The sequence below is a fragment of the Etheostoma cragini genome, chromosome 1 (genome assembly GCF_013103735.1).
Source record: "Etheostoma cragini isolate CJK2018 chromosome 1, CSU_Ecrag_1.0, whole genome shotgun sequence".
Taxonomy (NCBI): domain Eukaryota; kingdom Metazoa; phylum Chordata; class Actinopteri; order Perciformes; family Percidae; genus Etheostoma; species Etheostoma cragini.
In genome coordinates, this window is record NC_048407.1 from 3,574,773 (window position 1) to 3,596,248 (window position 21,476).

Sequence of the window (21,476 nt, forward strand, 5' to 3'; positions counted from 1 at the left end):
GATGTCCTATCCAATGACTTTTTTCGATGTACTATACTATGACTTGTTTTCAATGTACTATCCCATGACTTTTTTTCGATGTACTATTCTATGACTTGTTTTCGATTTAGTATACCATGACTTTTATCGATGTTCTATACTATGACTTTTTTCCGGTATACACCCCTGTGAATTTTTTCGATGTACTATACTATGACTTTTTTGACTTTTTTCGATGTACTTTTTTCGATGTACTATCCAATGACTTTTTTCGATGTGCTATACTATGACTTTTTTGACTTTTTTCGATGTACTATCCTATGACTTTTTTCAACGTACTATCCTATGACTTTTTTCGATGTACTATACTATGACTTTCTTTCGATGTACTATACTATGACTTTTTTGACTTTTTTTGATGTACTATACTATCACAGTTTTTCAATGCACTATACTATGACTTTTTTTTCGATGTACTATCCTATAACTTTTTTTTGATGTACTATCCTATGACTTTCTTTCGATGTACTATAATATGACTTTTTTAAACTTTTTTCGATGTACATTACCATGATTTTTTTTATGTACTATACTATGACTTTTTTTACTTTTTAGATGTGCTATACTATGATTTCTTTTATGTACTATCCAATGACTTTTTCCAATGTACTATACTATGACTTTTTTTCGATGTACTATCCAATGACTTTTTCCAATGTACTATACTATGACTTTTTTGACTTTTTTCAATGTAGTATACTATTTTTTTTTTTGATGTACTATCCAATGACTTTTTTCGATGTACTATCTATGACTTGTTTTCGATGTACTATTCTATGACTTGTTTTCGATGTAGTATACCCTGTGAATTTTTTCGATGTACTATACTATGACTTTTTTTACTTTTTTCGATGTACTTTTTTCGATGTACTATCCAATGACTTTTTTCGATGTGCTATACTATGACTTTTTTGACTTTTTTCGATGTACTATACTATGACTTTTTTTCAACGTACTATCCTATGACTTTTTTCGATGTACTATACTATGACTTTTTTTTTAATGTACAATCCTATGAATTTCTTTTGATGTACTATACTATGACTTTTTTAACTTTTTGTGATGTACTATACTATCACAGTTTTTTGATGTACTATCCTATGAATTTCTTTTGATGTACTATACTATGACTTTTTTAACTTTTTGTGATGTACTATACTATCACAGTTTTTCGATGTACTATCCTATGACTTTCTTTCGATGTACTATACTATGACTTGTTTTCGATGTACTATCCTATGACTTTACGATGTACTATACTTTGACTTTTTTTCTATGTACTATCCTATGACTTTTTTTGATGTCCTATACCATGACTTGGTTTTGATGTACTTTCCTATGAATTTTTTTTGTTGTACTATCCCATGACTTTTTATGATGTACTATACTAAGACCTTTTTTTTATGTACTATCCTTTGACTTTTTTCGATGTACTATACTATGACTTTTTTTACTTTTTTCGATGTACTATCCTATGACTTTTTACATTAGACATTATGTTGAAAATAGACACAGTAAAGTATGTTGAAAAAAGTAATAAAAAGTCATAGTATACTATGTCAAATAAGTCATAGTATAATATGTCAAAAATAGTCATAGTATGGTATGTTGAAAAACTCACTGTACACTATGTTAATAAAAGTCACAATATATTATATTGACAAAACAGTGTGACACATTTGAACCCTTTACCAGTCCGAATGGCTCATCTTCTCCAGAGGAGTGTTTGACCTGAATGCTGTGAAAGGACCCAGACACAAACACAGTGTTTCCCAAAGGTAGAGGGCTTTATTGCAGGAAAAAACAGCTGAAGTACATCATAATGTCTAGATGGCTGAAACAGCCCATGTTTGATACACCTCTTTAATTAAAGATTTTATCTTTTGTCAAACGGCAATAAATAATGACCAATATTTCTCTTTTAAATATGAAGGTATCTACTGTTAAAATAAGCTAACAGTTTGCAACAAAACCCCTCTCCTCACCTCTCCTACCATTGGCTATGGAAATATTGTTCATGTAGGAATGTGGACAGTATTTGGACTAATATTGCATACTACAGAATCCATTGCAGGCTGAAATAAATGGGTTTCATTTTTTAGTGTTTAGTTTTTATTTTCTTCTAGCACCAGTGATTATATTTGAGCAAACTGCATGTGCTTCTTCAATAGGAAGCTTGACGGAGATCAAACTGCATGGGGACAATGGAATGGATTATTTTGGGATTAAAGCGGGTGGTTGGGGGGGTATCATTCTCAAGGATGGACAAAGAGTACAAATCACAGAGGAATCACAACAAATGGTGCTCTACGGTGTTAAAAACTAAAAAAATCATTGCCTCATCTGATCAAGATGATGAAACCGTATGCTTCAGTATGATGGAAAAGCCGGGCTGCCAAAAACTGGAATGTGTACTTCCAAAAAAAAAAGTTTTTGTTAATACATAGAAAAGGTTGCAACGCGCACACATGTACATACACATCTAGAAAAGCAAGTTAAAGCCACCAAGAACACAGTGGTGCGCTGAAACCGACAGACCCTACACACTCAGTTATTAGGCACTGAGAACAACTGTCCTGCTAATTAAAATTAAAGAATTGCAAATAAAATATCATTTTTCATGTAATGCAAGTACTGCCTCCTTCTGTGTTGTCATACTTTTTAAACTGTAGTGCCACAATTAAAACCACAATTACACTAGAACTTTATTCTATTACTCTCTTTACTATTTCTTTCTGGCTTTTTTTTCTGTTTTCCCTCTACACTTTTGCTGTCCTTTTTCTCTGCTTACCCCTCCATCTCTCAGTGTGTGCATTAGGATTGTATTTCTCACCCTGTTGTTGTGTGTGTGTGTGCGTGTGAGTGTGTGCGTGCGCGTGTGTGTGCATTGTGTCGGACTGTAAACTCCTTTAGGCAGAGCTGTGGCCCTGGGGTTTTAGGAGTTTAGCCCTCCCCACCACTGCCTGTGTGTTTGTGCGGGAAGATATTGACTTTCCTAAAGTACGGATCATTTCTCTTTATCAGAAAAACATTAACAACACCCAACCCCCTACCACCAATACCGACGTAGCACAAAGCGCCATACTTTTCTTTTTCTCCTCGCCCAGCAGTAACCACCAGCTGTCGGCACAACAAAGTACAATCAAAGTTGATGTGTTTTCAGTCTCCCTTTGAGCAATGTAGCTTGATTTTACAAGCTCAAAACATTCTGTTTTCAGTGTTTTATGTCGCCCCCCACCCCACCTCCCCCCCATCCCTCTCCTTAGGAATAAATCCCACATACATAATGATTAAAAACACTACTTATACACAGAAAGAGAATTCCTCCTTTGAAAATAAAAACAACAACTTGTGTAATCATTTTTATATAAAAGGCAGTGTAATAACAGACTTAAAGCGGGTGAATGATAATCGTATTTGTCATCATGTCCCTCCTGTGTAGCAACTTTAAAAGAGCTTGTAATTGGGGGAGATTAATCCTGCTTGTCTTGAGTTGATGCCAGAGTGTCTATGTCAAACTCTCCACACCTTTTTATATGTACAGAACACAGCTGGTTATACTGGATCTTTCCTTCTGAAGCACATCACAAAAACATTCCCCAGAGCTTGGTCCAGCTACTCGCCAAAGTACCAACCTGTCATCTGTCATCATAAAGTGGCCCAAGCTAAAACATAATGAGCTCAAACTCCCTGTCCTTCTCTGACATGGAGCCAGTAAGGTGACCTCTGGACGTTGAATTGCCAAAACCAGAGCAGAACAAGCCTTAGCGTCGGCTAATGGATGCCTTAAATACGCTGCGGATTGATTTGTGTTGTATTTTTTTCAGGTCGTTATAACGCATTTGGCTTGTATTGGAGAGAGTGAGAGAAGAGGGAATAATGGAGGAGGGAAGGAGGTGACTTGAGGGGCTCTGGCCAGCTGACGGGACTCAACTTGACCCCCTGGCGTACCATCAAGGGTCAGGTTACCACTGTAGGACTAATTGTGTGTTTGTGTGTGTGCGTTGTTGAATTGATTTCCTCTGCGATGACAGCTCCAGTCAGGCTGGCACCAATGCACCCCCTCCTTTTCCCCTCTATCCCTGACACACACGCCACCATTGCCGCCACTGACCCTCCAACACACACACACACACGCATACAGTGCTCATCACTCACTGGGAAATGGCAGCCACTGGTGTTATGTTCTGGGATGGCTGGGGTTGGCGGTGGTGGTGTTGGTGTGCATTGAAAAGCCCTCCTTTTCCTCCACCGCCTCCTCCATCTTCCTTACAATAACTTTTCTGCTCAATCCTTTACACGGATCATTTTTCTGATAAAAGACTTATTTTTGGAGGAAATTCTAATGATTTTTACTTGGCCTCCTGCTTTCTCCACAGCCTCCTTTCCTTTGTGATTTGTCTGAAAACAACTGTTAACTATTTCATTAACAGTTTTTAACTTTTTCATTCTTGCACACTTGCTTGGTCTTAAAAAAAAAGATGCTGAATCACCTCATCACAAATACATACATTAATATGTGTTCTTAGTCAGTGTTTACAGACTTCCAATTACACAGACGTACGTAGGAAGTGTGGTCTATTCACAGCGCTGTCCGCCAGCAATTCATGGGCTTGCCGATGTCTTAGGATCTCCGGGACAGTTCTGTTGGAAACGAGTTGTCTAACGATGCAAATTCCGATAATGCATTGTCCAAGACGGACACACACCTTCCCTCGAGGATGTTAGTAACCAACATGGCTGCTTCAGTCCTGGTGACGAAATGTGGCCTCCCCTGCGAACGACACGTTAGTCTCATGGCTTCCTTCCGCTCCTGTCGTCGGTTGATGAAATGCAAAATCACCAACGGCGTCTTCAGGGTTCTTTTCTGGGCCGTCGGACTCGGGACGGGAGCGCTTGAAGCGTCGGTCAGGATACTGGCTGTTGTCAAAGGGCATGCGGTGCACACACAGGACATGGGTCTTCAGGTTGCCCTTCTGGGAGGCACTGTAGGGGCAGTAACTGCACTTGAATGGTCTCTGTCCTGGAGAGAGAAAGAGAACAAGAGAATATTATAACCATTTTAAGCTAAACCAATAGGTCTCAGACAGGGTCCTTGGGGGTCTCCATGTCACTGTAATCTAATTTGCTTCAGATTTACCCCTATTAGAAGATGTCTGAGAGTGATTTTTTTCCAATCTCTCACCAAATGAAGTCTCTATGTGCACTGTAGGCAGAGGAAGACACAACAAACATCCTCCCACATGGGCGCCACTGGGTCAATAGTTTCGGAGGCTTGTGGTTTGTGACGTAAGAACATTTGAGAAGCACTGACAACTTTACACAATCATTTTTTGAGCAAATGTTAACAGCTGCTTGGAGTTAATGGCACTGGAATCCAACCAATACTGACAATTTATTTTATTCTTAGTATCAGTTACAGTAACAGTCAGATGTTGGATACTTTGTAAAAGGGCATATTGATCAGCAGTTGTGGACTTTTTGTGTCGAATGCAGGCTTCTTCTTTCCTACATTTTGTTGGTGCGTTGCTATTTTTCTTGGGTCTTTATTAATGATGTTTAAATGAAGCTTCATGAACCATTAGTTCCATTTGTTCGACAGAGAGCGCCATTTATTGGGCTCAGAAAATAAAAAATGTCAGCTGTCTGATCAGTGGAACGACATACACACAGATAAAAAGCTGAATCTGTGCATTAAAACAATGTTCTATGGAGTTTTGAGTACATTAGGGTAATTTTGGGTTTCATAGGGCTCAGTTTGATGTTTTAGAACTTCTGTCGGTGCTCTTAAAAAAAGACAACGCCCTCTAAAGGAGCATCCACGTGACAGTAATACTGTGTAATTAAATCCTCTACTGAAAACAGTCAATTTATTATATGTCAGTGTAGAACCTTAAACTCAAGGCCCGTGGGCCAAATACGGCCACTCGGCGATTTTGATCTGGCCCGCATGTCAATTCAAGTTCACAATACATTTGAGCCTACAAAGTTGTTGTCACTTTTTCCAACATGTTGGGCGTTTTTTTCTATGATGGCTGAGGAACTTTTTTGGACTTTATTTGGATCAAACTGTAAGTGAGAAGACTATGTGAAACATACAATAATACAGTCAGATATTTAGTTAGTGAAAAACAACTTTGAGCACATCTGGCCCATACATCAACTCAGGTTAACATTACATTTTGACCCGCCTATCTTGCGCCAAACCAAAAACACAGGAAAATGACTGTATTATACTATATTAATTAATACTATAGTATGTACTATATTAATTAATTCATTTATATTTCTACTCTGAAATGTATTTACACTTGCAACTGCAACACAAAATTTCCCTTCAGGGATCAATAAAGTAGTTCTGATTCTTATTCTGATTCTGAATTATGTGACTTTATTACTGCATGTACATTTTGGATGCTTTTTGTCGCATTTTTGTCAGCATCCAAAATGTCGGAAAAAAAGAACACAGATGTCTGTGAAAGCCACAAAGAGTCAGTAAAAACAACAAAAAATTACGGAAGATATGCTAGAAAAATGCAGAAGTAAAAAAGCAACATGCATTAATAAAGTCAAAGACAATAAAACATTAGCATGTCCATAAACTTAACATGTCTAGACCTTGATGTGATTCTCTTTTGACAGTGTGACCCTTAGAGAAAATGAGTTTGACACCCCTGTTCTAGAGATTGTTATATACCAGAGGTCTTTGACGAACCCCTATCATCAACAATGGGGACCGATTCATGTAAAGCTTAGATCAGGCCCAAAAGATCAAGTCCGACCCTACCCGAGTCCATGCAGGTTGTGTCTGAGCCGGGCCCGACATGTTAAACCTAATAAGGAGCCCGAACCGGAGCGGCCTCTAGCTCACCCATTAGGAGCGTCCGCCCCATGTTGGCTAAGTCCTGCAGCGGTTTGGTACAGTTTGATTCCCCCCTTTGCTATCCACTGTCACTTTAATAAAGGGAAAATCCCCCCCACCCCCCCAAAAAGATAACGGGCCCAAGCCCGATTTCATCCTGACAATTTTTTTAACCCTTGTGTTGTCTTCCTGTGAAAGTTGAAAATTAAAACTTTTGTTGATGCTTTTTAATCAATGTTTTTAGCTTTTTCTTACGTTTCTGTTCTTTTTTTCAACCCTTTTGTCACTTGTTAACTTTAGTATTATAGTTATTTTTGGAATTTATGGTCAATAAACCTGATTTATAGGAAATTGTACCTAATGTTTGAGTTAGAAAAGAAGAAATTGGGAATTAATTAAAATTAAAGGAATGGATGTTGATGGATAATCACAGACTGGAATATGTCAACTTTGACTCATTACTATAATTTTTTTTTTTCAAATGCTATAAAATTGAATTAGACACCCCAAAATTAATGAGAGTAAAGATTTGTACTTGCCAAAGAGCGTTGTGTGGAATCAATCATCTTATTTGGGGTAATTAAGAAGAACGTTGATATAGGGAAACAAGTCAATTTGACCCGAGGACAACATGAGGGTTAATACATGGGTTGTTATAACCAACGTTCCCAACTACATTTCCGAGTTTATTGAACTACAGAAATCTGTTTAGAATTATCCTAATGAATAATGCAACAAGGACGAAGCATGTAAACAGCGTTGTTTGTTTATTCAGAGTGGAACGGATCACAAATGGATTCGAATGACGAACATAAAAAGAAAATAATAATAACCTCGAGCCTAGCTCCCTCGGCCGAATACGGTGGGTAGCAGATCAAGATCAAGGCAGTACCACAATCAAAGCCCTGGACCCACACAGGAGACTTTCTTGTCTCGATCACCTAATAAACAGCATACTGTCCTTCGCCACAGCCTCCACGCCAACGCACCTGCCAACAGGCGCCGCATATAGGAGAGACCATATCTGCTTTCGCCCCACCCAATTAGGCTAATAAAGTAATGATTAAAAAAAAACAAATGCTTGATTAAGGGCCCAGCCCGGCCTGAGGAGAGTGGTGGGAAACCCACGGACCCATGGGTCGAGAGAATCTAAACTCCTAAGTAATGTCATTCTCCATCTGAAACACTGAACTGAAGTTGAAGCAACACAATATTTAACCCTCATGTTGTCCCCGGGTGAAATTGAACTGTTTTCCTATATCAATGTTCTTTTTAATTACCCAAAATAACATGATTGATTACAGTACAGTACAAATCTCTACGTTCATTAATTTTGGGGCGTCTAATTCAATTTTATAGCATTTGAAGAAAAAAAAAATTGAAGTGGTTCTGAAATAGTATTGAGTCAAAGTTGACATATTCCAGTCTGTGATTATCCATCAACATCCACTCCTTTCCTTTTAGTCTAAATAATTCCTAATTTCTGCTTTTCTTACTCAAAAATAATTTCCTATAAATGAGGTTCATTCACCATAAATTCCAAAAATAAGTGAATTAACTACTCCTTGAGTCCTACTGTGGCCTATGTGCAGTATTTATTCTACATATCATGTGAAGATATCACTTGATCCTTGCTGCTGCTCCATCACATCAAAAGCGTATTGTTGACTGATATTCAATAAGAACATCTACTGTAACTCAGAGGTTTCTTCCTAAAAGGGAGTTTTTCCTCGCCACTGTTGCTTGCTCTGCAGGGAACTACTAGAACTGTTTGGCCCTGCTTGGTCTAGACCTACTCCATCTGTAAAGTGTCTCAAGATAACTCTTGTTATGAATTGATGCTATGAATAAAATTGAAATTGCATTGAATTAACTTCAGCCTCCACCCCTCTGGCCATAATGCAGCTATTCAGGACTTCCACTGGCACTCATGAGGCTGTGTTAACAACATGACGGATTAGACTGAGGAGCAGAGACCGGGAGAAGAGGGTACAGTTGAGGACAAAGAGGAGAGGAAAAATGATTTTCTCTTCTGCAACACACCAGCCCTTATTGAAACAAATACATCCTGAAAACATTACCCAACATTTAATACTCGCCTCACTTTGTGCAGTCACACAGCTCCGACAAATTCATCTGAACTAAACTTTTGCAGCTCCCTGAGTCGATATGCATCTTATGAAGAGCGTGCATACATCTAGTCCCCTGAACACAATAGCAGAGTGGAACGAGGCGAGGTATTTTTCTCTATCTCCCCCCCCTCTTGCCATAGCTCCAGCACAGAATGTTCTCCCTAGATTGAATCTGATCATCACTGCAGCAAACACAATGGCCCTTAATAGCACCAGCCGTTTGTTTGAGGGATGCCGATTACACCGCCATCATAACCCACTTCACTTAGCTCACTCACTCACAGACAGACAGAGAGGACAAAACAAAGTGGAGAGGGAGGGAGGGAGGGAGGGAGGGAGGGAGGCAGGAATTGGGAGGGGCAGAATCTATGGAGACAGTTTGAGCCTTAGTACTTTAGGTTATTAATAACAGCAGATTTGCCGTCACCCACGTTTTGTTGTTTCTTTTCTTTTTTTCTTGCTCTAAATCAAATTAGCATATGGGGTTTAAAAGAGGTGCAGGGATAGGTGCAGGGAATATCAATAGGTAAGAGGCCAGGAATTAAAGAGGAAATGATCACTCACTGGCATACACATGGGGGTAGCGGGAGTGAGGGCACAGTCTACTTATATTGTAGAAAGATGGACACGTGCATGCTAAAGTATACACACAGACAGGCTTGATGCGAGGATGCAGCTACTTTGGGTTTGGCAATCTGACACAGGATTTGGAGCCTCTCCGGCTTTCTGATATTACATTGTTTGCTCTGGAGCCACACAAAGGGGATTGCTACAAGTTTGCAGGCTTTGGATGTTCCAGTTGTCTGAATTTCCAGATAAGCTAGTCGGCGGCATACAATGAAGGGTTCCTTTTATACGTGTGCAGTTTAATTTCACACTCCCTTACATTACGTTAAGTCCGAGAGGCAATTCTGCCTCTCGGACTTATCCCATTTTACACTTAGGGAGAGCGAGTTATGCCCCCCGAACAACTCAACTCATTCTTTTTCTCCCCTCTGCTTACTCGCTGTTTGTCTCCATGGACTTTAAAAATAAATGCAAATCAAGTTGTTGTTTTTTATCCCCGGGGAGGTTGTTTAGGTAAAGAGAGAGATTGTGGTTTGAATTGCATGGCTTGAAAAAAGTTTGGATAGGATGTGTAGACTTAAGTTAATGTTGACTTCCGCAGAGCAATTTAGAGACACACTCTATATAGCTATATGTTGGTAGGGATAAAAAATGCAAAAGAGGGTAATCTATGTCTGTTACAGAATCACAAACACATGCACGCACAAACAAGCACACACACACAACAGGCGTTCAGTAGGCCAAACTTGCCATTATTAAAATAGTTTCCATTTTTTATGTTATTTATATTGTTTCTTTGATTTAACACATCTTATCATGGATCGGTAGAACTGGATTCATTGCTTCATACTACAGTCAAGAGGTTGACATTTTTGGGGATTTGATTGCTTTAGTTTAACACAAGCAGAATAGAGATTGGAAATGTATCTCTTGGATGCAGAAGTCACATGACAGAGTTTTGCAAACATGTAAACCCACCCTGTTAGATGGTGCAACGAATCTAAGCTCACAGGTGGAGTTATTACTAATCTGAAGCTTTCCACTGCATTTGAAGGATTTTCCCTTAGTTGGTTGTCTGATTACTGTTCTCATTCTGTTTTTACCTCTAATGTAGACTAATGTCATGAAGTGGCGTATGTGTATGACACTATCACGCCAATTCGTACTGCATATGTCATTATTGGCGTGTTATTAAGACGCATACTGGCTTTGTAGCGTGTTTTTGATCGCTGTTTGGCCTCCATTGAGTTACATTAGCTTGCAATAGCGTGGTCTTCCTTTCCTAATCCCAACCGTTTCTTCTTTTCCTAAACTCACGTGTGACGTTTCCTAAACCCAACCGTAGCCTCTTGATACCACAAAAGAGGATCTAGAAAGTGACGTGTATATCTACGCTGTGACGTTAGAGACTGCCGTCCGATGTATACAGTGATAACGGTACAGCGTAGACATCCACGCCGATAGCTCAAAATGCGTACACATAACACGCAACTTGGCTGTAGGAAAGAGGCATTATGTTTAATCAAAGTCATGATACCGTCTTGTCTAAGGACTATCTAATGAATTTAAAGGTGTGTAAATGGATATCTTCCAGAGATGATATGCAGCTTATAGTCGTTTGTCAGTGGAGTCTCATGCTAATTGGAAAAACATGATTCACTTTCTTCATGTATCATGTAATTCACAGGTGCAATAAGTGAAATACATGTGAGAAACGTGATTCACACGGGGTTTTTAAGGGATCTTATGGCTTAATTATTGTGCAGTATATCAAACTCTTACAGCTTTTTGCTTCAGATTTGTCACTCAAACTATTTAGATGTTACTTCAGTGCCCCCCACTAAGAGGCTATCTGAATACCTACCATTAAGTCCTTACATGCTGTTACAATCAGGCATGTGGAGCAACTATGTAGACGTTGGTTTGACACTTTGTCAGTGGATCAAAATGCACCAATGTAATGTCTATATCATTAGACCGTGATAATATATGCCATCAATGCCGTCAAGAGCATGCCAAACCTGTAGGGGGCGGTGTAACGAGAAGCTCAAGCCCACGACAGCCAATCAGAATCCCAAAAATAGCAATAAATCATTTCCTCTCTCTTCTCTTCTTTACTTCCTCAGCTGCCTAAACCTCAGTTTGTCTCAGTTTATGTGCAAACAAAGATTTAAAAAATCTCCACACTGGCTGGAGTTTTTAGAAAGACTCGTTTTCAGTGTCAAATTCTCCGTTTGAACAAAGTGTGATGTCTCCGTTTGTCTAAATAACCATGTATGTGTAAACAGGGCCTTAAATGACAACTTGTCATACCCTTCCTTTCCAGCAGAAAAAAAAACAAAAGTATTTGATTGTTCCTGATAAACTGGAGGATAAAGTGTTCCTTCATGTGTTGAGAAAGTTTTCCTACTACTTAAGCTAAGGAAAGTCTTTAAAAAGCCTCTTGGAACAGCTGGAAAGCCCTGTGTTTTAGGACTCACCCATCCACCCCGACATCATCCCTCATGAGAACAGCCTGTCAATTCGGTGGCTTTATCAACAGTTTTTTCCCACAAAGAATTTTTATGAACCTCTGAATGTGTGATATGTCTGTGTTCCATAAGACGTAAAAAACCCAGCTCAGTACCCTAAGACCTTGCATTGATATTGCATGACTCTGGTCGGGAAAGAGATGCATAGATAGAGAAATAAAGAGTTTGTCTGGGGGGGGGGCAGACAGACAGAGAGAGAGAGAGCGAGAGAGAGAGGAGAGAGAGAGAAAGGGAGAGAACAGTGGTCTTGCTTTCATTAGTGTGGCATTATCTAAGCCTGTTAATTAACCCCCTAAGGCCCTCTGCATGGAGATCAGAAGAAAAGGGGGAGAGGAAGTGAGGTGGAGGGCAGGAGGAGAGGATTCAGTGTGTGTGTGTGTGTCTCTGTGTGTGTGTGTGTGTGTGTGTGTGTGTGTGTGTGTTTGTGTTTATTGGTAAAGATAAGATCATTACAGCAAGCTATGAGGTAAGTGAGTAGGTGGGTGGGGGTGTGCATGTGTGGCAGGTGAAACATGTGGCAGTAGTGTGGTACATCAACAACACACACACACACACACATGGACTTCATTCGCTTGAGGTCTTGCTCCTTTCTGTCATATGTCTTTTTTTCCCCTCTTATTTGCATTTTACTGTATTTCACAGTGAGAACGATATCACAAAAACGTAACTTTCAAGATTAAATCGTCTTTGTTTGAGTTTGAAGTGACGATGAGGTGTGACATATAGACAGTGATTGCATCAAACTTATAATTTACCCAAACGTTGCTTACGTTTGTGGCCATATTGAAGAATACACTATGGCTCGTGGAAAAGTGTTACCTCGCCTGCGTCTGGTGGGAAGAGCTATCTTAAGACGGCAACAGATGGCCGCGCTGGCATCGAATGGCATTTGAGGACGCCAGCGCTGGTAGAAAGCCCAGGCGCTGTTCCTGGTCTTTAGGTGTCTCTGTATGTGTGTGTGTGTGTGGCATGGGTTTGCAAATGTGCACATTAAAGCATGCTTTAATTTGTATATGTGCTTTCATGGTTCTGCAACATGTGTTTAAGTTAGGAGGGAGAAACCTGGAGAAACGTATGTGTATGGATGAGTGCGGGTGTGTGTGTGTTTATGTGTTTGTGTGTGTATGAGTTAGTTGAACTAACAATAACATTTAACAGATTCTGCATACACACATTTAAACAAAGTGTATAATATCCACATAAAGGAAATACAAATAGTATTGAAAAAGAGAAAAAGAGACTAAGAAAAAGACAGATAGAGAGGTTTTAAGCAGAGAGACAGAGACACACAGAAGGTGTGAGCAATTAAATGTGCTAAACCATCTGTCCAATAACCTGCATTTATGCTGTAGCTCCCAGATTACTCGGTAAACTGCAGCAACACACACACACACACACACACACACATGCATACCATCACATCTACACTCAAAAAATAGTTCATACATGTTCCTCTTTTGTTAAAGTATCTGTTTTATAAAATTGCTCCATTTTGATTTATATCGGGATTAAGACAACACGTAATTTCTTTCTATATTTTCCGAATTATAGAAGAAATTCCTAAACTCACGCATGTATTCTATCTTGTCAGAGACCTCCTATCTTAGCTGTCTCTAACATTAGAAATCCTGATTGTACATTTTAGTCTTCATCGGCACTCACACTGCCATGATTGGGTTTCCGTATTGAGCAAACTGACTTCCCACCAGGCCAAAGCATTGGGGATGTTTTTAGTGAACTCTTTTAAAGGTCCCATGACATGGTGCTCTTTGGATGCTTTTATATAGACCTTAGTGGTCCCCTAATACTGAATCTGAAGTCTCTTTCCCAAAAGTCAGCCTTTGTGCAATATTACAGCCACTAGAGCCAGTCCCACAATGAGCTTTCCTTAGTATGTGCCATTTCTGAGTCTGTAGCTTTTGAGGAGGAGAGAGGGCGGGCAAAGCAGAAAAAGGGGAGGTTACCTTTCCCCTTATGACGTCATAAGGAACAAGATTCCAGATAGGCCCATCTGACCTTTCATTTTCTCAAATACAGAGCAGGATATCCATATTACCTTTTCTAGCCACTGGGGGACCATAGGCAGGCTTGTGGAACTCATGTTAATGTTAAAAAACCTCATAAAGTGAAATTGTCATGCCATGGGACCTTTAAGAAATAACTGTTGTGTTGTGTGTGTGTGTATGTGTGTTCACAACATAAAGAATGACTTTAAAACCGCAACCATTACGGTCCCCATTTTCGATGTAAGGTCAGATTTACTGCTACAGCTTGGAGGAGGGGGGGGGGGGGGGGGGGGGGGGTTGTTGGAATTTCTAAGATGTGCCTTTTTAAATGTGATTTATAATTGGGTTTGTGGACATTTATCATCTATGGACATTTGAGATCCTGCCTGCACTGTAAATTAGCTTGGAAATCCAGGCTCAAATCCGAAAGATTATGGGTCTGGCCTCATTGCCTCGATGGGCGGCACGAGCATGCGTTTGAAAAAATCCCTGCACGCAATTGGATAACTCTACGACCAATGATTACTGACTGATTCCAGACTATATCAGATACACGGATGTGATTGGTGCAGCTCACCTCTGTTTCACCTATATCAGATACAACAATGTGATTGGTGCAGCTGGCCTCTGGTTCACCTATATCAGATACACCGATGTGATTTGTGCAGCTCACCTCTATATCAGATGCACCGATGTGATTGGTGCAGCTCAGCTCCAAGGGCATATTTAATGAGCATCATTCCTCATTGCCAGAGTTAATCTCTGAGCAAATTCAAATTGTGTTCTCACGAGAACTCTGGATTTCCAGGGTTACTGTTAATTGTAGATAATGTTGATTGTAGCACTGTGTGTATTATGTCTATGTGTTTCAATCAAGTTGACCAAGTTAGGACTCTGAGAAGAAGTTGCTGATGGCAAATTGTGTCGGGGTATCAGTTGACAGATCAGCTTCATCTGTTTGTATTTGAATAATGTTTTCCTATTACTCTACAACACTAAAAAGTTAAGCTTTGTTTGTTGCTGAAGAAAAAGAAAAAAGTGTAGAAGTAAGAGTTCGTATCAGGCTTTTCTTCGTGTTAAAGACTTGTTAAATGTAGCCAGCATGACTGCATGGATTTGTATCCATTGCTTATTTCTTCAATAATATATATATTCTAATTTTTTTTAATTCCTTCCACACCCCCTACCCTCTCCAAAATAAATACATTTACATTACTTCAAACAGCCTGAAGGGAATGTATCCTTCTCTGGATTCCCTCTGATGAATTAAGAGCATTTCCCCCAACGAGCTGGCGTGTAGATAGAAAATTGGCCTGAAGTTTGGGGAATAGCGATTTGGTCTGTTTCCTATCTTAACTAGAGAAAACCAACACGCAAATAACACCAGGGGAGGCACTTAAGGAGAGGAGAAGAGAGGAACTGGGGGGGGGGGGGGGCTCTTTCAGCATCAAAGCCAGCTAAAGCGTCCACACCGGGGACTAGGTCCCATGTTAAATACTGAACTAGATTATTAATTGCTGTACCAGTAGGACCTGTTAATAAGAACCCAAAATAGCAGCTTTTTTTCCCCTTCTTCTCTGTCTTCATCTCTTGTTCTATTTTCACTTTTTACCACTCTTTTCTGGAGTCCACTGCTTTTTCTTTTCATGCCTGTGCTCAAAGTTTCTGTGGCGGTCACTTTATTCACTCACTCGTCTGTTTCAACCAATCAATCAATCAATCAATCAATCAATCTGACTTAGACTTTTCCATAGATGTAAATGTATCAAACAGTACCACCCCCCCACATACACCCACACATACATACTGTAAATACAGATATACACAAAAAAAAATTAAATATTAAAAAAATGAAACGAGCTGAACCCAACTGACTCATTTGTTTTTTTACATTTACTCGCTCACTCACTCGCTCGCTCACTCACTCACTCACTTGCATTGTTTTTCTCATTTGTTAACTAAGACACTCGTTCACTCACTCACACATTATCTCGGTTTCTCTCACTGACTCCGTCACTTACATTTAATTGCATACCGTGTGCTTATAGACATATCTTCTCTACACTCAGTTACTCATTCAAACCAACAAACACTCTTTCAGTCATGCTTTCACTCAATCACTCCCTCCCTCACTCACTACCTCACTCAGTCACTCACTCACTTACAAATGCACTCATATTGCCTGGTTTTCCTTTACATTCCCCCACTTGCAACATGTTCTTATATTGGCATTGTGACTTGTTTAAAGCGACTGAGTATGCGTCACCCATTTATTCACACACTCGTAGTCAAACACTCTTTCAGTCAAGTTTTCCTTCACTCATTCACTCACTTAGCCAGTCATTTGTATTCTTTTTTCATATTCTTTAGTTTTTGTAATGTTTTGTATAGGGTCTGAGCCTATACAAAAGCGTTTTTGTGTGTGTGTGTGTGTGTGTCTGTGTGTGTGTGTCTGTGTCTGTGTGTGTGTGTGTGTGCATGCAAGACACCCATCCTGGCCTCATATTTCCTCAGTCAGAGTCCCTGCTGAACTGAGGAAGGGACAATTTGCTGCTGATCTGTCACTGTGCACAGATAATGGATGCCCATCTGCATGTGAGTCCGTGTGTGTGTGTGTGTGTGTGTGTGTGTGTGTGTTAGAGTGTGTATGTAGGCTGTCATTCATGTCTCTCAGTCAAAAAATGTGGGCAGAGGGGGGGTGGTGGGGGGGTGATAGATATGCTGGCCACCTGCTTCTCACTCACAGTCTGACACAAAGAGCATCGGCTGCTCTGCTACATTAATCATCGTGAACTTCCTTTGACCTCAACACACAGCGATAACAGCTAAAAGTTAGGTGAACAGTTAGAAAACACAGAGCAACAAACAGTCAGACAGACCGGGTCCCACACTGCCGTGGGGACTCCTTAGGTGTGGTTATTGCTCAGAATTGAACTGTACAAATGTGTAAGATAGTATGCACAATTTAAACACGCTGTAAAAGAATTTAACCATCATGTCTTCCTCGGGTCAAATTTGACCCATTTTCAGGTTTTTCATCACAAAAAATGGGCCGTTGAAATAAGCTGAAAACGTCAACATAAGAAATATCAAAAAACATTTAAAAAACGCACCCACAACATTTAAAAAGTGATAAAAATGTCAGAAGAAGCGATAATAGTTTTGACCAAAAAAATGGTTGACTTGACGACAACACAAGGGTTAAAAGAAATGAAAAAAGTAAAAACAATATCACGTTTAACTTGACAACTGACAACTCAACTACTGAATATTCCATATAATTGTGTTAAAAAAACATCTGAACATGCAACAAAGCACAACAACATTGTATGTACTTGCTTAAAAGAAGAAGAAAAAAAGTGGGAAAAATGTCATAAGGGTTTTTTTAAATGTAATTCTAAGCTTAACGGTGGAAGTAAAAAATATATTTAAAAATATTTTGAAGAGTTTTTCAGCTATTTTGCTTCCATAACATGTCTTCTTTCAGACTATTGGGGGGAAAAACTAATCTAAAATTCACATTTACATGTGTTTTTTACCCCACTTTGTCTATTTGTAAAGTGTCCTTAAATACAATAAATGTTACATTAGATATAGCTTAATTTGCATATTCAAACATAAGCATTTCAGAAAACTTGTAATACAAAATATCCATTAGTAATTTATTTATTTTCCCTATCATACCCCGGGGCACCCAGAGCTTTAAGAAACGTGACGCCAAGGGGTCCCGACTACGCGTCTGTACTGCATGTGACAACATACTGCATACTACTACGATATACTACTTATAGACTGCAAAAGGCAGCCAGGAAACACACTTCCCCCCAGTATCAGCTTGTGTATGCTGGAAGCAGGTGTTAAGTGAGAAACACTGCAGCTGAAATGAAGCAAAACACAGATTGAAGGTGTGTGTGTGTGTGTGTGTGTGTGTGTGTGTGTGTGTGTGTGTGTGTGTGTCACGTTGCCCCGGCCAGGTGCTCCTCAAGGACTTGCATCCAATTTGTGGGAATCAGGAGAAGAGGAATTATCACGTCTGTGTGTTCATGTGTTTCTCTCAAATGAAGAAAACTCAACTGCTCCTTTAACCAGTGGTGGAATGGAACTAAGAACATATACTCAATTACTGTACTTAAGAATATATTTAATGTACTTGTACTCTACTTGAGTCTTTTTCTCTTCATGCCACTTTCTACTTCTAATAAAAAAAATTTACTTTTTACTCCATTACATTCATCTGACAGCTTTACTTCACGTTAAGATTCATGCACAAAAAACCCATGTAGTTTATGAAATATGATGTTTTATTATAAATGAAACTACCTGACAATATAACAGCCTGCAAGTCCAGCTGAACTGATTAGACCATTAAACACACAACTGTTTGGACCCTTTACAGTTATTAAAATTTGAGGATTTATCTGCATTGAGTACTTTTACTTTTAATACTTTAAGCACATTTTCCTCATGACACTTCCAGAATTTTACTTAACCCTTGTGTTGTTTTTCCCTCAACATTAAAAAACACTCTTGTTTTCCCTATCTCAGTGTTTTGTTGCTTTTCAAAAACTTTGTTCAAAAAGTATTACGTTTTTTGGTGTTTTTTTTAAACATTATTATCATTTTTTTATCCCCAATATACTGTATATGTCCCATGATGTTTTGTCACTTTTTTTCACAGTTCTTCCAAAGTTTTTACTTACTTCTGGAGTTTTTTTTCATAGTTTTTGTTACATGTTAAAATATTTTTGACTCTTTTTTTCCCCCAATGTTTTCTTGCCTTGTTTGACATTTTCGACATTACATATCTGAAGAAAAGAAACGACAACTTGGAAACGGGTCTAATTTGACCCCAGGACAACATGAGGGTTAAGTAACATTTTGCAGGGCTTTTACTTTTAACAGAGTAATTTTTTACAGTTTGGTAGTACTTTCCCTTAACCCCTGTGTTGTCTTCCATTGGACCAAACATCCATACCTTTTCTGAGGATTTTGACCTTTTTTTCAACACTTTTGGTGCTTTTTTCAATATTTTTGGCCTTATTTTGTTGTTGTTGTTTCACACTTCTTTTCACTTCCATGTATTAACACCACTAACTCCAACTTATTACTCGGGGTTTAGCGAGTAGTATGGAGTGTTAGGGAGGTTGGTCGGGTTGTTGGATGGGTCAAACTCAAGACTTTCACGCAGGTGAGCATGGTTTGTCTCCCATGTGGCGCCTTTCCTAAAGTCTATTTCTTCCTTAACCGTCCCGTTAATCCCGTGTGTCACGGAAACGTGAACCCACCCACGACCTCTTCCTCAACATAACAGTGTCAAAAGGTCAATAGTCCCGACCAAACGCGTTAAAATATGACGCTAAAGGAGACCTTTAATGTCAATGACACCGGCAAAGGCACCTGACATAGCGTCTGTATTTTACAAGATAGGAGTGTGTTGGCGAAGCGTGTTGTGTGGAATCATCCACATTATTTTTGGTCAATTCAAATTAGGAAGTTAAAAAGAAACCCATATTTGTGATATAGACGATTAGAAAAGGGGTCAAATTTGACCCGAAGACGACACAAGGGTTAAGTAAAGGATGCCTGTACCACAGTGGAAACTTTAACTGTCTGGACTTAGAAACTCCTCTCTGGATCTGCATTTGTTGAGGCAGCAGGTAACATTAGCCTTAGAAAAAAATATATCTTCTTCACAGAGATCAGCTTGTAAACACGATCACGACGTGATCATGTTTTGAATGTGATCCTGCATGCAGGATAATCTAACTCCGAATGATCTACCGAAGAGCTTAAATCGCTTTGGATCCAACTCCTTAAAACCTCCTCCGGTGGAGCTGTTATTTACCCCCTTTCATAAGCTCTCCCATCATTCTTATCTCCCTTCCTCATTTCCTCTCCCTCTCCTCCTCCTCCTTCTTTCTTTCCTGTCTTTTTCTCCTGCACTGCCCCTACCAGGGGAAGCCTATTTGTCCGCTTTAAGTGAAATCACTCAATTCTTTTCAGGAAGAGACTTTGGAGACCGCTGGTAACCCAAAGAAAGGGAGAGAGAGGGGGGAACAAGAAAGTACGTGTGCGTCAGAGAGAGTCCACCTTCCAAATAAGTTCCATTAATCATGGGCCAGAGTCTAATGTAACTAATATTTTACAATTAGAGGAGACAAGATGGAGCTGGGGGCCATCCATCTCCCTTACACCACATGATCATCGATTCATAAGAGCTCAGGAGAGGGAAAGAGGGGAGACCATAACAGGCTTGCAAACACACACACACACACACACACACACACACACACACACACACACTCCTAAATGCTTAAGCACAGATGCTTAGCAGGAAATAGAAGGCTGCATGAGAACGAGGGGACAAACTGTCAAATTAGCATTTCTTAGTATATGTTCTGCTTAAAATCAGGGTTATTTTTCTCTATCGATCATTCTATTAATTACTTTTTTTTTTTGTCTGTTAATTGTTTGGTTATATAATGTCAGAAAACAGTGAGAAATGCTGATCACACATTCTTCCACTCCCACGTGACATTTGAAAGTGCTTGTTTTGTCCAAAAAGCTTAAGTTCGTCCAATTGGTGCATTTGTAAATTTAACAGACATTTTGGATTTTGGAATGAACTCTTGAATTATCAAATTGATGGCAATTCATTTCCTGTTGGGTTGGCATAGTTGTATCAGCACAACTTGCATTTTATACAGCAGACAGACTAGTATGACGACTGTAGATTTCACATTACAGCGATCAGTAGGCCCGGTGTAATCCACGTGACAGGGCATTTGTCTTCATTTTAGAATATTTTATATTTAGTGTTGGACTTGAAGTTATCTGTCCTTTGCGGTGTGTTCAGGTTGCAGGTTCAAACCAACCCTCTGTTACAGCCCTCGGAGGCTATCTAGAGGAAGAAGAAAGGAACAACCTAACTTTGTTTTTCAGTTCCAAATTGGCCTTTCGTGAACGATTGCAGTGATTTTATGTAACGCTGGTGTTTCTTAGTCATTTCAGTATGCCCCAGGCTTTCCTATGTTCTAGTTATTGGTGTATTCACAGTATTAAAAATAATGAAATAATGATATCCGGGTCATTCTTAGCAAATGGTGCCATTTGAGGGTGGTAACCTTGCCTAAAAAAATACAATATTTCCATTGATTTTATAATTTCATCTGATGAAGGACAAGTTCAACTATGAGAAAAATATATTGGGCCAGCTCAGGATGTTATGATATCAGAATTTTAATCAGATTTGTTGCACGCATTTACACACATGTCCCCCCGCGTTACTGGACATTTCAATCTCTATTAATGAATGTTTTTAATGGACAGTTATTATAAT

General features: G+C 39.4%; 1 protein-coding gene and 1 long non-coding RNA gene across 3 annotated transcripts in view; one reads left to right on the plus strand and one right to left on the minus strand.

Annotated features, from left to right (window-relative positions):
- Nucleotides 1-3,460: 3,460 nt before the first annotated feature.
- Nucleotides 3,461-21,476, minus strand: part of znf536 (zinc finger protein 536) — a 205,829-nt gene continuing 187,813 nt past the window's right edge. For both annotated transcript variants that reach the window (XM_034866439.1, XM_034866630.1), the window contains one exon: nucleotides 3,461-5,062. In XM_034866439.1, the coding sequence (XP_034722330.1) occupies nucleotides 4,785-5,062 (278 nt within the window). In that variant the 3' untranslated portion in view covers nucleotides 3,461-4,784. The remainder of the gene's footprint in view (nucleotides 5,063-21,476) is intronic.
- On the plus strand, nucleotides 7,580-20,906 carry LOC117941755. The gene is made up of 3 exons (XR_004655973.1): nucleotides 7,580-7,677; nucleotides 19,788-19,794; nucleotides 20,895-20,906. It is a non-coding gene; the product is annotated as an uncharacterized LOC117941755 (long non-coding RNA).